Here is a 16,994-nt window from a genome sequence, read left to right on the forward strand (position 1 = left end):
AATTTCTGTCGTTTTAAATTTTAATGTTGCTCCTTACTTTCAGTTGAAAAAACTTGTTTTTTTTATTTAATTTCTGATTGTTTTATAAATAATGCTGGGAAATCCGCCGCCCCCTTCAGAAAAATGTCCCTTCCTTTAAAAAAAATCCTCCATCGAAAGATCCTGTACCCACGCTACCCCCTCGGCCGACACCCCCCCCGCCATCAGAAAAATCCCTACTGAAAACGTCTGTATACTTCCCAATAGCCAATACTATATTTAAACAATGGGCAAAGTTCATAACTTGCAGCCCTTCCCCCGGGAACTCTGGGGGATTAAGTCTTCCTCAAAGACATATTTTTTAAATTTTTGACTATGCTGAACAAAATGCCTATCTAAAAATTTTGGTTGGGTGACTTCAGAAGAAAATGAGCGTGGGAGGGGGCCAAGTTGCCCTCAAATTTTTTTGGTCACTTAAAAGGGGCACTAGAACTTTTAATTTCCGTTCGAATGAGCCTTCTCACGATATTCTAGTACTACTGGATCGATACGATCACCCCCGGAGAAAAGAAAACAAACACGCATCCATGATCTTTCTTCTGGCAAAAAATACAAAAATCCACATTTTCGCAGATATGAGCTTGAAACATCTACAGTAGGGTTTTCTGCTGCGGTGAATCTGATGGTTTGATTTTCATTAAGATTATATCACTTTTAGGGGATGTTTCCCCCTTTTTTCAAAAATAGGGCAATTTTTTTAGGCTCGTAACTTTTGATAGGTAAGACTAAACTTGATGAAACTTGTATATTTGAAATCAGTATACAAATCGAATTCTTTTGATGCATATACTGGTATCAAAATTCCGTTTTTTAGAGTTTCGGTTACTATTGAGCCGGGTAGCTCCTTACTTACAGTTTGTTACCACGAACTTTTTGATAGCAGACAAACACATTAAAGTTAATATTGCTATTTACGAGAATAGCACTGCTGCAGTTAAGGTAGCAAGTGAGGTTAGTAGCTGGTTTCGCATTAAATTTGGAGTTAGGCAGGGTTGTCCCCTATCCCCATTTATAAGGATCATTTGGTTGGACTTTGTCTTCAGAAGCACAGGAAAGGCAATTGGGAGACTAGGGCATCGAATGGGAAGTACTTATTCCTGGACTTAGATTGTGCTGATGATTTAAGTATCCTAGATGAAATTGGGAGAAAAACTAATGAACCCTTAGAGGTTTTGTGCGTTCAGGTTCTTAGAATAGATTTGAAAATTTTTTCGAAGAAAATCAAATCATTATGGCTGGGAATAAGTGAAGATGAAAAGGTGACGTTGTATAACAAAAAGATCAATCAAGTGTACAGCTTCAGTTACCTAGGTAGCATTATTAGTAAAAACGGTGTGTTCTAAGAAGATGTTGAAAGTAGAATAGCCAAGGTTCAGGGTTCAATTTCACAGTTGAAAAAAATATGGAAGAATAGCAAGATAAGTCTGCAAACCAAGATTAGAATGTTGGAAGATGGAATATTAGTGATGACATAGGTCAAATTTGGTTCTAAAGTATGGGCACTCTGGAAAATGGATGAAGACTTGCTACATGTTTTCCAGAGAAATTGCCTATCGATTGCTTTGGATACCCAACTGACTGACCGTATTTCAAACAACACTGAAAAGGGTAGTTCAATCCTGCTTTCTAGGTTTATAATTAGAGAATGGTTGAGATGGCTAGGGCACGTTCTGCAGATGAATGATGACAGATTGTCATAGATTGTCCTTTTCGGCCAACTGTCTAGGGCTAAAGGAAAGCAGGTCGTCCTCTGTTTTGGTGGGAGGAAGTCGTAAGAAAAGATTTAAGGGAAATGGGAACTTCCTGGGAGTGTGTATAGAGGGAGGCTTTGAATACATTGGGATGGAGGATGACCGTGCCTAGCTCTGTTGGCATTAGGTGGCTTGGTGGTGTGATGAGTTCTTAGTAGTGGTGGAAGTTAGAAGTGATGCCGCAAAGTGCAATTTTGGTTTAAGAAAACATAAATAATTTCTGTTTTTTTTTTTTTTAAAGCATTATGTTCTTTTGCACAAGACACGACTTGATCACTAGAATAGCCCTTAAGCGACTTACTTACCCTGGACTGCCAAATCTTTATTTTCTGGTAAGCAGATTTACAGTCGAGGAAAGACTCAACTTCGCCTTGGACAGCCTTAGGACTCTACAACATATTTGAAGAAAAAAATAAAGTTTTTCAACGAAAATTAAAGATTAAATTTAAAGCTCAATATAAGCTAGAATGAATTTATATAACTATATAATTAGAAACTAAGCAATATTTAGTATTCAATTTCAAAGCTAAAATAAGAAAAATTCAATGAATGAAGAAATAAAACGTAAAATAATTTCTCTTTTAAAGAACTAAGAAGACTATTTACAAAAAAAAACAAATTTTTAGAAATAACAAGGGCAGTGATACAAGTCCAAAAATCACGTAAAAGGCTCTAACTAGATTGGGTCTCTATTGAAAACTAAATCAAATGCTTTAATTGAAAATTTTATTCCAGTTCTTTTAAATAATTTGGAAGGAAATAGATCCAAATAAGAAACATCGAAGAAGATAAGGTTTTTTTAAAACAGTACAAGCACATTTTACAGTGCTACATTTCAAGAAATATTATAACGAATAATGTTGATGGTGCAACCCTTCAAGGCCTCCAAAAGGCTAGAGTGTCCTTTCCAATTTATTGTAACCAAATAAACCGATTAAATTGAAATCTTGCTATGCCAGACCTCAATACATTTATTTATTTTTCTAGTATTTTCATCTAAGATGCTTAAATCACCATCAAAATCTAAATTTAGAATAGATTTATTTCTCCAATTGATACCGCGTTCTCTGATTACCTTTGCTGTTATCCTTAGGACAAAGTCTATCAAAACAATCCCTACAAACAGGAATAGAAAGCAACCCTACTTAACTCTTGATTAAAATAAGAATAATTTTTCTATTATTAATCTAAAAGTGAATATTTGGTCGACGCACACTCTACTCCTCCTTAAATCATACTGTTCTTCTCTTAAAATTTTATCTACACTATCTCTAAGTCTAAAACAAAAATCATTATACAAAGTAATTTTCAAACTGCTCGTGGTAACAAACTGTAAGTAAGGAGCGACTCGGCTCAATGGTAACTGAAACTATAAAAACGAAATTTTGATAACAATAAACATATGAAAAGAATTGCCTTTTTATGCTGATTTTTAAATATATAAATTTAAGTTTAGTAAGTTAAGTTTATCTGTTTTCAAGTTTCGTCTTACCTATCAAAGATTACGAACCGGAGAAAATTTTCCTGATTCTCGATAAAAGGGGAAAACACCCCCTAAAAGTATAGTGATCTTAATGAAAACCACACCTTCAGATTCAGCGTATCAGAGAAGACTATTGTAGAGGTTTCAAGCTTCTATCTGCAAACATGGGGAATTTTGTGTTTTTTTTTGCCAGAAGAAAGATCACGGATGCGTGTTTATTTATTTATTTTTTTTCTCAGGGGTGATCGTATCGACCCAGTGGTCCTAGAATATTGGGATAGGGATCATTCCAACGTAAATCAAAAGTTCTAGTGCCCTTTTCAAGTGACCAAAAAATTGGAGGGCAACTAGGCCCCCTCCCAGCCCCTTTTTTCCAAAAATCGTCTTATCAAAATTTTGACATAGCCATTTTGTTCATCAAAGTCGGAGGCCCAATAATTATGCCTTTGGGTATAACATGACACCCTATAGCCCCAGGGGGTAGGTCTTTACGTTATAAATTTGCCCAGGGACCAAAACATTGGAGGACAACTAGGTCCCCTCCCCGCCCCTTTTTTCCCAAAATTGTCTGATCAAAATTTTCACATAGCCATTTTGTTCATCATAATCGAAGGCCCAATAACCCTGCCTTTGGGTACAACATGACACCCCATAGCCCCAGGGGGATGTTTTTTAAGTTATAAATTTACTCATCGTCTGCATATAGTATTTTTTATTGGGATGTATACATACATTATCGGGTGGGGGGGGGGTCAAATTTTACGCTGGAAGTTTTTCAACGGGATAATTTTCTATGGGGAGGGAAGTTTCCAGGGAGTAAATTTGTCAAAGGAAATTATACACTGGGGGAATTTGCCAGAATTCCTATACAAAAATTGTTTTTATATATCTAACTTTCTCTTTTCCGTCTCAATTTTACACGCGGAGTGGTTAAAAGTAATTGCCCGGGGTAAATTTTCACCGGGATTGAATTGTCTAGAGGATATTTCCGTGGTGAGAGGGTTTCTCTATGGAGGTTGGGTTAGATTTCCTGGCATTATTTAAAAACCGATAAGAAATTAAAGAAAAAACAAGTTCATTCAACTGAAAGTAAAGAGCAACATTAAAACTTAAAACGAACAGAAATTTTTATGTATATAAAGGGAGTATAAAGGGGGTCCCCCCTTAACACCTTGCTCTTTGCGCCGAAGTTTGAATTTTGTCCTAATTCTTTAAGAACGGCTCCTAAAAAACAAAGGCAGTTTAATTAGAACAATAAGACGCTTTTTTAAAAGTACTAATAAACTTTTAGCGTAATGAGCGAGGTTTTGAGGATTGGACAACCCACTTATATACGCAATAATTTCTGTTCGTTATAAGTTTTGACGTTGCTCCTTACTTTCAGTTGAAAAAACTTTTTTTTTTTATTTAATCATCCTACAGGAACCTAGCTAATGGCTCAATAAATACAGAACTCACTCTTATCGCCTTTCTTATAATAAGGTTTAATTAGGTTTTTCCTAAAATAGCTTAATACTTTCCATCAGAGGCTACAGTAAAGCCCATACGGCTCCAATGTTTTATTCTTATTATTTTTTTTCCCAGAGGCACTTCATATGGAAGTGGTCGTTGCAAAAACTTCAAAGGGGGGGGGGTCACTCGATTGGAAATCAATTTTCCAGTGCCCTTTTAAAGAGTCAAAACCTGTCGGAGGGCAACTAGCCCCCCCACGCCCTTATTTTCCCAATTCCATCCGATAAAAATTTGAGATAGCTATTATGTTGGAAATAGTTAAAAGGTCATATAACAAAAACTCCGGTGTCGACATAAGCCCCCAGGGCCCGAGGGCAGGCGATATGAGTTATGCTCTGGGAGCATATAAGATTCTTACGGAAGTAATGCTCGCATAGGCTTCAGATAGGTCTCATTTGATTGGAAACTGGAAGTTCTGGTTCACTTTTTAAGAGTAAAAAAAGATCGGAGGGTAACCAGCCCCCCCCTCCCACAACCTTTTTTTCCAAAATGCATCTGATAAAAATTTTGAGATAGCCGTTTTGTTAAAAATAGTTCAAAGATCACATAACGAAAAATCCGGTGTCGAACAACCCCCAAGGGCCCAGGTGCAGGCGTTGTAAGTTATGCCCTGGGGGCATATATGGTTCTTATGGGACGGATGCTCATATAAACTTCAAAGAAGGCTGATTTGATTAGAAATTTAAAGTTCTATTTCACTTTTTAAGAGTCAAAGAGGTCGGAGGGCAAATAGCCCCCCCCCCTCCACACCATTTTCTCCTCAAACCCGTCCGATAAGAACTTTGATATAGCCATTTTTTAAAAAAATAGTTCAAAGATCATATAACAAAACTCTGGGGTCGGCACAATCCCCAAAGGGCCCGGGGCAGGCATTGTAAGTGATGCCCTGGGGGAATATATGGTTCTTATTTCCATATAATGAAATACAAACTTCAAAGACGACTCACTTGATTGGAAATTGAAAGTTGTAGTTCAGTTTTTGAGAGTCAAAAGAGATTGGAGGGCAAACTAGCCCTCCAGGCAGGCGTTGTAAGGCACGGGGCCAGGCCTTGTAAGCTATGCCCTGGGGGCATATATGTTTCTTATGAAAGGGATGTTCGTATAAACTTTAGAGAGGGCTAATTTAATTGGAAATTGAAAGTTCGAGTTCACTTTTTAAGAGTCAAAAGAGATCCGAGGGCAACTAACCCCCCCCCCCAAACGCCTTTTTTTCCAAACACATCCGCTGAAAATTTTTAGATAGTCATTTTTTTAAAAATAGTTTAAAGGTCGGATAAGAAAAATTTCGGTGTCGATACAGCCCCCCCCAGGGCCCGGGGGGAGGCGTTCTAAGTTATGTCCTAACGTCATTCATGATTTTTATGAAAGGGATGCTCGTATAAACTTCATAGAGGGATCATTTGATCTGGAAAATTGGAAGTTCTAGCTCACTTTTAAGGAGTCAAGAGATCAGAGGGCAACTGGTCCACCCATGCCCTTTTTCCCCAAACCCATCCGCTACAAATTTTGAGATAGTAATTTTTTTTAAATTGTTCAAAAATTAGATAACAAAATCTCCGGTGTCAACACAACCCCCCCGGACCCGGGGATAGGCGCTGTGAGTGTTGTCCGGGGGCGTATATGGTACTTATGAAAGGGATGCTCGTCTAAACTTCAGAGAGGGCTCATTTGATTGGAAATTGAAAGTTCTAGTTAAATTTTTGAGAGTGAAAAGAGATAGGAGGGCAACTAGCCCCCCCCCTAGCCCCTTTTAACCAAATGCATCCGATAAAAATTTTGAGATAGTCATTTTGTTAAAAATATTTCAAAAGTCAGATAACAAAAATTAAGGTGTCGAAACAACCCCCCAGGTCAGGGTGGCAGGCGTTGTAAGCCATGCCTTGGGGGCATATATGGTTTTTATGAAAGGGATGATCGGATAAACTTCAGAGAGAGCTCATTTGGTTGGAAATTGAAAGTTCGAGTTCATTTTTTAAGAGTCAAAACAGATCTGAGGGCAACTAGCCCCCCTCCATGCCTTTTTTTCCAAACCCATCCGCTGAAAATTTTGAGATAGCCATTTTGTTAAAAATAGTTCAAAGGTCAGATAAGAAAAAATTGGGTGTCGATACAATCCCCCAGGGCCCGGGGGGAGACGTCCTAAGTTATGCCTTAAGGGCATTTATGGTTCTTATGAAAGGGATGCTCGTATAAACTTTATAGAGGGCTCATTTGATTGGAAATTGAAAGTTCTAGTTCACTTTTTAAGAGTCAAACGATACCCGAGGGCAACTTTCTCCCCACGCCTTATTTTCTTCAAACTCATCCGATAAGAACTTTGAGATCACCATTTTTTCAGACTGATTCAAAGATCATATAACGAAAACTTCGGGGTGGACAAAATCCTTCAGCGCCCAGGGTAGGCGTGTAAGTTATGCCCAAGGGCATATATAGCTGTTACGGTAGGGATGCCCGTATAAATTTCAGAGAAGGCTAATTTGATTGGAAATTGAAAGTTCTAGTTTATTTTTTAAGAGTCAAAAGAGATCAGAGAGCAACTACTCCCCACGCCCCTTTCCCCCAAAACGCATCTGATAAAAATTTTGAGAAGGCCATTTTGTTAAAAATAGTTCAAAAATCAGATAAAAACACTACGGTGTCGACAACCCCTCCCCCCCCCCAGCGCCCGGGTCAGGCGTTGCAAGTTATGCCCTGGGGGCATATATGGTACTTATGGAAGGGATGCTCGTATAAACTTCAGAGAGGGCTCATTTTATTGTAAATTGAAAGTTATAGTTCACTTTTAAAGTGTCAAAAGATTTTGGAGGGCGGATAGCCCTCTCATCCACGCCTTTTGTCCTCAAACACATCTGATAAGAACTTTGAGATAGCCTTTTTTTTTAAAGAATAGTTCAAAGATCATATAACAAACCCCCAGTGTCGACACAACCTCCCAGGGCCCGAGGGCAGGCATTGCAAGCTATGCCCTGGGGGTATATATGGTTTATATGGAAGGGATACACGTGAAAACTTCAAAGAGGGTTCATTTGATTGGAAATCGAAAATTCTAGTTCAGTTTTGAAAGTCTAAAGAGATTGGAAGACAACTACCCTCCACGCCCATTTCCCTCAAATTCATCCGATAACAAGTTTATGGTTCAAAAATCAGATAGTTCAAAAATCGTCCCAAATAAATAGTTAAATAGTTCAAAAATCTGATGACAAAAGCCAAGGTGTCGAAATAACCCCCCAAGGCCCGGCGGCAGTCGTTGTAAGTTACGCCCTGGGGGCATATATTGTTCTTACTAAAAGGATGCTCGTATAAACTTCAGAGAGTGCTCATTTGATTGGAAATTGAAAGTTTGAGTTCACTTTTTAAAGAGTCAAAAGAGATCCAAGGGCAATTAGCCGCCCCCCCCCCACACACACTTTTTTCCAAACCCATACGATGAAAATTTTGAGATAGCCATTTTTTTGAAAATAGTTCAAAGGTCAGATAACAACAACTTCTTTGTTGGTGCAACCCCCCCCAGGGCTTGGAAGCAGGCATTGTAAGTAATGCTCAGGGGGCATGTATGGTTCTTATGGGAAGGGACGCCCGTATACACTTCAGAGAGGGCTCATTTGATTGGAAATTGAAAGTTCTCGTTCACTTTTTAAGAGTCAAAAGATATCGGAGGGCAACTACCCCTCCTTCTCCATACTTTATTTTCCTCAAACCCATCCGATAAGAACTTTGAGTGAGCCATTTTTTCAAAATGGCTCAAAGGTCGTATAACGAAAATTCCAGCGTCGACACAATACTTCAGGGCCCGAGGTAGACGTTGTATGTTAGGCCTGGGGGCATATATACCTGTTAGGGAAGGGATACTTCTCAGGAGTTAAACTCCAGAGAGGACTCATTTGATTGGAAATTCTAGTTCAGTTTTTAAGAGTCAAAAGAAATCAGAGGGCAGCTATCCCCCCACGCTTTTTTCTCCCAAATGCATCCGATAAAAAATTTTAAAATAGCAATTTTGTGAAAAAAAAGTTCAAAGTTCAGATAAAAAAAAACTCCAGTGTCAACACATCCCCCCTCCAGGGCCCAGGGGCAGGTGTTGCAAGTTATGCCCTGGGGGTATATATGGTTATTATGGAAAGGGTGCTCCTCTAAACTTCAGAGAGGGTTCATTTGAATTTAAATAATAATAATAATACTTTATGTATAATCCATTGCACAAACAATGTGAAAAATAGTGGAGTAAAGAGAAAACTGAAAAAAAAATAAATACACATAGCACTTAAAATAAGATAGACAAAATAAAAAGAAAAATCAGCGAAACAAATTAATGAGACAATGGTGAGGAGACAGTTTTTCATTGGCATTTGCAGACAGTTTTATATGTAAATCACGAAGTTTTTCAGTTATATCAGGTGCGTTATACTGTCTGATAATACGGCGATTACGATAATGCAATACTGATAATAGCGTTTGCTTAATTTAGATAGGTCATTCTTCCTAAGCAAAATGTAAAGACCTGAAAGGTACACAATAGCATGGTCACAGAAAACAGAGTACAACGACACTAAAGCTTTGCGATTATACTTCGACCGATTTGCAACAATCTTGGAATACCCACATCTAATCTGGGTCCATGCATCCCTAACAGCTGACTGATGAAAACAAAACATATTATTACACAGAGTAATACAAAGCCAACCTTGGCTTTCAACTGAAAATATAGAAGAATAATTACATTTCAAAAGAGAATTCGTAGCCTTTACCATTGAAACAAAGATACTCGCACTTTTCAACATTTAAATTAAGTCAAATATCTAAAATACCTTTTTGCACATTATCCACCATTTTAGACCAAGAAAATTCTGTCCTAGTAATAAGTAGGATGTTATCGGCGGAAGCAACATACGATACATCAGAAATACCAAGAAAGCAAGTATCAGCTATCTTAGAAAGCACTCTAGCAATACAAAGCTTAAAAACATAAGGGGATAACACGCCTCCTTGGCATACTCCACATCGAACACGAACAATCTCTTGGACATTAACCCCTTTCAACTTTAACCACAAATATGCATTACTATATCAATACCTCAAAACAAAAATAAGGGAAGTGTTAACACCATTTACAAGAAGTGATAAAGAGCTTGACTGTGGACAACACTGTCAAAAACTTTAGATACGCCTAGCGAACAAAGATGAATCTGCCCATTTTTACTGGCAGCCTGGCGAAATACACTCGCGAACGCCCTATGAGCATGGGCACAACTAACTCCTTGAGCAAAACCAAACTGATTTTCACCAAAAATCGCATCATCGGTCACAGACGGAAGAAGTACATATTCAAAAATCTTACTAAATGCACACGCGACAGTGACAGGGTGGTATGAGCTGCAATCACCAGCATTCTTTCCAGGCTTTAAAATCGATGCAACCGATCCACAAAGGAAGCTATGCGGTACCATGGAAACACAAACACATCTGAAACAGCTACTGCAAATGCAACATTAGCTCTTTTGAATAGCGCCATACATTTTGGGCGCAAATACCATCGATATCAATAGATTTTGTTTTAAGACGCTTAACTGACTCGACTACAAGATCGTAAGAAATCGGGATAACATTTCCCTGTAAAATAGAATTTGGCAGACATGTGTTAAGTAATTTCGAATATACCACCTGCACTGAGAAATTTACTTTCGAAAAAATCCTTGAATAATACAAAGCCCATTGTGAAGGAGATATGATACACTTGACATTCTCATCTTTGAACTTGGAGCGGTTCAGCACTTGATACCACTCGTTCTGATTTTGGGGAAAATTTTTGCCACACGATCGGTTTTTTCGAAGCTGCTTTTTAAAAGCAGATTTGGTATTCTGCTTTATATTGAATACTTTACCAGAGGAAGGTCTACCACAGGCTACCCAAATGCGAAGCCAAAACTTCGCTTTATTTTTATCGGTTTAAGGTTGGGGTCAAGATTCCAGATCAGTTTCATAGTATGCACTCGACACCGATCAAGAGGCACTGCGATAGCTTCAGCTTGCTTCATACGTGATATAATGTTATAATAATAGACATTCAGGTCTAGCTTCTTATTGTGACTCATAGCACTGAGTTACAAGAGATGAAAGGGCACTTGGACCGAAGATAGAAGCGACGCAAGTGTCGTTAGGTAAAGAAACTAATTTGCTTTTTCCCAATTTCGCCTCTCAAACCAGTGTTTAGGATTGTATAAACTTATGCCGTTGGTACCGATTGGAATTTTTACTGGCATAGATAACTGGTCGGTAAAATTTTTCATCATCGTCTACGTGGACTATATTAGAGCTGCAAACGTCAGAAAAAATACAATGATCAAGGTTAGATGTAGATCCTGTATCATGCACAAATGTATAGGGCAGGTCTTTATCCAAAAGTGTATATGAAACGGGGAGACTGTCTAGAAATAAACATGATCTGGACGAATGTGTAGTTAAGTCAGAATTTATGTCACCAATGATAATCCGCTGCAGTCCATTAGAAGTGATATTGTCTAGTAGGTCGTGAAGTTGCTTACACGCTTTAACGTAACTATTTAGAGAAACAACAGTAATTGTATTACATGGAAGATAGAAGTTAAACAGCACAGTGTTTCCAAGTCGAACTGCCAAAAATATATTATTTGAAAAATATCGTGCTGGGGATAAAACTGAAAGCTTTAGATCCATTAAACAGGCAAGTCCACCAGAGGGTCAGCCGAATGCTTGAACGCTTGAAGAACGAGGTTCTTCGAGCATTCGTGATGAAACAAACATGGCTTTTACCACGTCGGAGGAAATTTACAGAAGACCCCGTAAGCAGGGGCTGAGGAAAACGATATCATAATTTGAGAGCAAGGAATCGATAGTATTGTCTTTATCCTTAGTGCCATTTATGTTATATGAGACTACAGATACTTCCAGTGTATTCATTTAGAAACGGGGTTCTTCTTTTTACTGTCAACTAAGTTACGTAATATGGGACATTGAAGGCTAAACGAGACATTAAGTCCACCACAATTCGCGCACTTAGCTTGTAACTGCTAGAGTGAGTCACGTGTAGACTCAAGTGGACCTACTCGTCGAGAGCATTTCTTCAATGGGCTTTTGCAAGCAGCTGGACAATGACTTGGTGATCGGCAAATATTGCAGCACCTTGGGAGGTGATGGAATAATGTGACTCGAATGTTTTTGTACTCTACTCGAATACCATCTTTAAGAGCAGGCTCCAGCAACCGTGCGTCACCAAAACTGATTTTGATGGAGTTGGAGTTTCCCAGACGGGTTACTTCAAGTACTCCTGGGCATATTTTGAATAGGACAAGGTCAAAGTCGTTTTCAATACCTTTCACAAGTCCATAGTGCTTCTTAGTAACGACTTTCGCAGTAGAAGACGGAAGCAGAGTTTGGACAGAAGCACAGAAATCCAATGCCACAGTTCCATCTATAGACACAAACGTCTTGTCGCCAACTGGTTTAAGGGCTATAATTGATTCGTGACCGCATACTTCCTCTAGGTCCAATTTCAGTTTAGTAGGATTTTAATTTCTATCGGGATCTTCGAAATCACTACAGTAGCATGATTAAATTCGTTAGTATGACGAATTGGAAATGACGGAAAGTTCAGATCACACGACGTCAACTTAGTTGAAACTCCTCTTAACAGCTGCTCGCACCTGGTAACTTTAGTAGCAAGACGAGAGTAAGCTACCGCTGGTATGCAGGGAACTTCAGTTGGGGTACGGATAAAATAACATGGAGTTTCAGAATTATCCGTATCAGGCTTACGGAAAAGGTCTAGAATATCTTTAAGATTGTTTGAAGATGCTTTAGCTCCTATACGCCGCGTCATGTCATTGGCGGCAATTTTATTCCAAAGATCGTTTTTTGTCGTTCAAATAGCTGCACTATTGAAAAAGTCAATCGCATGTTTATAATCACATCGTCCTCTATTCCAGACTCTGAGTTATTCTGCACAAAGTTTAACGCGCGTGATTTGAATGTTCTAGTTCAATTTGTAATATTCAAAAGAGATCGGAGGTTCCCTATTCCCTCGGGCCCTTCTTATACAAACCCATCCGAATAGAATTTTGAGATAGCTATTTTTTTTAAAAATAATTCAAATGTCAGATAACAAAAACTCTGGTGTCAACACCAGAGGGAGCAAGGGGGCAGGAATTGTAAGTTATGTCCTGGGGCCGCACAGGTTTCTCATGAAAGGTATCCTATTATAAACTTCAGAGAGGGCTCATAAGGTTTTAGTTCACCTTCTCAGAGTCAAAAGAGATTGGAGGGCAACTCGTCCCTCCCCCCTCCATGTCTTTTTCATCCCCAAACCGATCCGATAAAAATTTTGAGATGACTATTTTGTTTAAAATAGGTCAAACATCAGATATTAAAACTCCGGGGTCGGAACAACCCCCCAGAGTCTGGGGACAGGCATTCTCAGCTATGCCCTGGGGGCATATATGGTTCTTATAGATAGGGATGCTCGTATAAACTTCAGAGAGGGCTCATGTGATTGAAATGGAAAGTTCTAGTTCACTTTTAAAGAGTCAAAAGGTACCGAAGGGCAATTAGCCCCCTCCCCCCAACGCCCTTTTTCCCCCAAATCCATCTGATTAAAATTTTGAGATAGCTATTTTTTTTTTAAATAATTCAGACACCAGTTAATAAAAACTCCAAGGTTGACACAAACCCATTTTTTACTTTGATATTGTTACTTTGATACCAGTTTTTATGCTTTGATGAACATTTAATTTTGAAAAAAAGTTTGATTGTGATTTAAGGAATTTTTAAAAACTTAAAACTTTTTGCAATAAAAAATGAAAAAAAATTAGTTAAAAAAAACTCCAAAAAGGAAGTTTTTCAAAGAAAAGTAAAGACCATTTTAAACTGAAGATCAGCAGATACAAAAACCTGTTAAAATTCAAACTCAAGACCACCAGAAATTACTATTAAAGATTGAATGAAACCCAAAATAAACAGAAATGAAATAAACAATCATAGCAAAAAAACATACAACGAGTAATAATATAAATGAATAAATAGATATTAAAGCGACCAATGCTTAAATTGAATAGGCAAATCAAGCTTAAAATGAAAAAAATATTTGCTATTGAAGTATAAATGAAACTCAAAACAAACAGAAATTACATAAACAATCAATGCAAACAAACATACAATAGATATTAATGTGAATGAATAAATAAATCTTAAAACGAGTGAAACTTAAATTGAATACGGAAATTAAGCTTGAAACGAACAAAAATCCCTCCAAACAAGAGTTTGGACATCGCCTTCTTCTCTCACTATAAAAGTCTAAAATCTACAGAGTCATTGGCGCTTTACTGAAAACTATATGCGTCTTGAACAGTCTTGGAAAGTATAAACAGAATCTAATTGAATATTTGATATGTAATAATATTAATCGTTGAAAGATCCATCCTATCAAGATTTTATTTCACTGTTATTTTATTTTCATTTTCAATGCTGTAAGAACTGGAAAAGAAAATATTTGTAATATAATTCGTCTTCAGTGAAGTGCCAATGACGCGGTAGGCTATTGATTTTTACAGTTAAAAAAGAGGGCAGTATCCAAACTCTTGTTTATAGTAAAACTATATTCGTCTTGAACAATTCTAGAAAAAACTAGTAAATTAAACTGAATATCTGATGTACAATGAAATTAATTGCTGAAAGCTCATCAGTTCAAAATTTTACTGTAATTTGAATGTTTATTTTCAATATTAAGTACAAAAGAAAATATTTGTAATAAATGAATATCTAATAAATATTTTTAATTTCAGTAGAGCGCCAATGACGCAGTAGGTTTGATTTTTACAAAGCGAGGAGGCGATGCCCAAACTCTTGTTTGTAGTGATTTTTGTTCGTTTCAAGCTTGATTTGCATATACAATTTAAGTTTCACTCGTTTTAAGATTTATTTATTCATTTATCTTAATATCTATTGTATGTTTGTTTGCATTGATTGTTTATTTAATTTCTGTCCGTTGTGAGATTCATTTATGCGTCAATAGCAAAATATTTTTTCGTTTTAAGCTTGATTGGCATATTCAATTTAAGCATTATTCACTTTATGATCTATTTATTCATTTATATTATTACTTGTTGTATGTTGTTTTGCGATGATGATTGTTTCTTTAATTTTTGTTTGTTTTGGGTTTCATTTATTCTTTAATAGTAATTTGTTATGTAGTTAGTAGTTTGTTATGGAAAACTGCCTTTCCATAACAAACAACAAAAGTACGAAGAAACAATAGGGAAATCTTTTTGCAAGACAGTGGAAAACAAGACAAAAAAGATTTCCCTATTGTTCTTCGTACTTTTGTTGTTTGTTAATAGTAATTCCTGGTCGTTTTGAGTTTGAATTTTTGTATTTGTATCTGCTGATCTAAAGTTTAAAATAGCCTTTACATTTCTTTGAAAAACTTCTTTACCGGAAAGGTCTTTTTTAATTAATTTCTCAAAAAGCCTATTCCTAATCTTCAGTAACTTATATCTAACTTCATAACAACCATAGTTAAAAACTTTTGTTATCTTTTAACCCATTTAGTAGTGTTACTAATGTTTTTTTTACCAAATAAATCTTCCTTCACACCCAAAGTGTCAAAAACTTTTTATTCCTCTCTATATATTTTTCTGTAATCCCTTCGGATTACGAGAAATTCTTCAGTGGAAGTAATAAGAAATTCTTTAGATCAAAATTTTGAAAAAACAGAATTTAATATTCAGCAAAGGAAGGGAATAAATAAAACATATCTTTATCGAATAACATTGAAGATCAACGTTAAAACTTAATAAGAACATGAATTACCCCATACACGGGAGGTGCTATGTTCCCACCCCCTAACTCTCCTAGAACAAACAAAAATAAATTAAGCCAAGTCACACAGGTGACCTTACCTGAATAGGGAGTGCCATTTCGAAACTAGGTATATTCACCCCTCGGTATTGGAATAATGGTTCAAGAAACTGAATCATTTGATAGAAAAACTAATTCTGCAATTAATTCTGTAATGAATAAATTAATTTATTTATTGTATTTGAGGTTTTCTTTTTCAACGTATAAGAATTTTTTAGCCTTAGAGCTTTTTCTGCAACTAAAATTTTTAAAAGTCAGTATTTCCTGGAGATTCAGTATACTTCATCAGCTTAAATGTGTCCCACTTCAAGAGCCTGTTTCTCCTAGCTAAACCCCCAACTCCCCAGGCTGAAGTTCCGAGATATTATAATTGTCGATCATGCCCTCAGTAGAAGTCAAATTAAAACTTTAGTGTAAGGATCGGAAAGTTTACTGATTTGGCAGCACTTTCTATAGATGTAGTTGATTAGGTTTAATTTTGAAGATAAGTTTAGGTTTCATGTGTTGAAATTTGATCTTTCATTGAACGACTAAAATTTAAAAATTAATCAATTTAAATGGGCATCAGTTGAAGGACAGATGGATAAAGCAGCAATTAGACCAGGCAAAAAAATGTACTAGCTCTTAAGGATTGTGCTTTAGGCTATTGTATTTTGAATTAACACATCCTCTAGGCTTTTGACAAAAACTAAACTATACAAAATAACAAATTAATATAAGTCTACCCCTTTTGAATTACCAGTTTCGTAACTCAAACAGTCCATTACGTTTTTTTTTTTTTTTGCTTTTTTTAAACAAATTTTTATTAAAGCCTTCACCTTAACCTAAGTTCCATGGATTGGTTAAATTCCTTATGTCTGCCTATTTTGTTTCTCGGAATATTTGGAAGTTTGCGTTTTATCAACATACATTATGTCCACTTTGCTCACTCCTGACAATAGCTAGGAAACTAATCTTGTAATAACAAATTTGTTCCTGTCATCCTGGATTCTTATGAAGAAGTACAAAAAAAATTATAGTGATATTAAAATATGACCTAAGACAAATTTTTCAGTCTTCTCACTTTCTTGTACAACTTACGCTGCGTAATATAACTTATTCTGAGTTACCATAGACATAATGATCGTGGATGAAAATAAAAGAAGGAAAAAAACAAACCTCTGAAATATCAATGGAGACTTTTGGCCTAGCGTTACCAAAGGACATAATTAGAATATGAACTGCTGCTCCTACTATCATAGCAAGTTCAAGGTTAAATGTGAGTCCCACGATGAACGTAGTTGCTAGTGGTACTAGATCCACCTCTAAAAAATATTTTATTTTATCAA

General features: G+C 36.7%; 1 protein-coding gene across 12 annotated transcripts in view; it reads right to left on the minus strand.

The window, feature by feature from the left end:
• The window catches only part of LOC148953428 (sodium-independent sulfate anion transporter-like), a 210,117-nt gene that overhangs the window by 33,650 nt on the left and 159,473 nt on the right, over positions 1-16,994 (minus strand). For 8 of the 12 annotated variants that reach the window (XM_089087672.1, XM_089087666.1, XM_089087677.1 and 5 more), the window contains 2 exons: positions 16,825-16,970; positions 2,096-2,179 (listed from right to left, as the gene is read on the minus strand). In XM_089087672.1, the coding sequence (XP_088943798.1) occupies positions 2,096-2,179; positions 16,825-16,970 (230 nt within the window). The remainder of the gene's footprint in view (positions 1-2,095; positions 2,180-16,824; positions 16,971-16,994) is intronic. The other 4 variants (XM_089087674.1, XM_089087670.1, XM_089087673.1 and 1 more) reach the window with 1 other exon arrangement.

This window comes from Artemia sp. Qi Xiang Cuo, chromosome 4 (genome assembly GCF_049724085.1).
Source record: "Artemia sp. Qi Xiang Cuo chromosome 4, ASM4972408v1, whole genome shotgun sequence".
Taxonomy (NCBI): Eukaryota; Metazoa; Arthropoda; class Branchiopoda; order Anostraca; family Artemiidae; genus Artemia; species Artemia sp. Qi Xiang Cuo.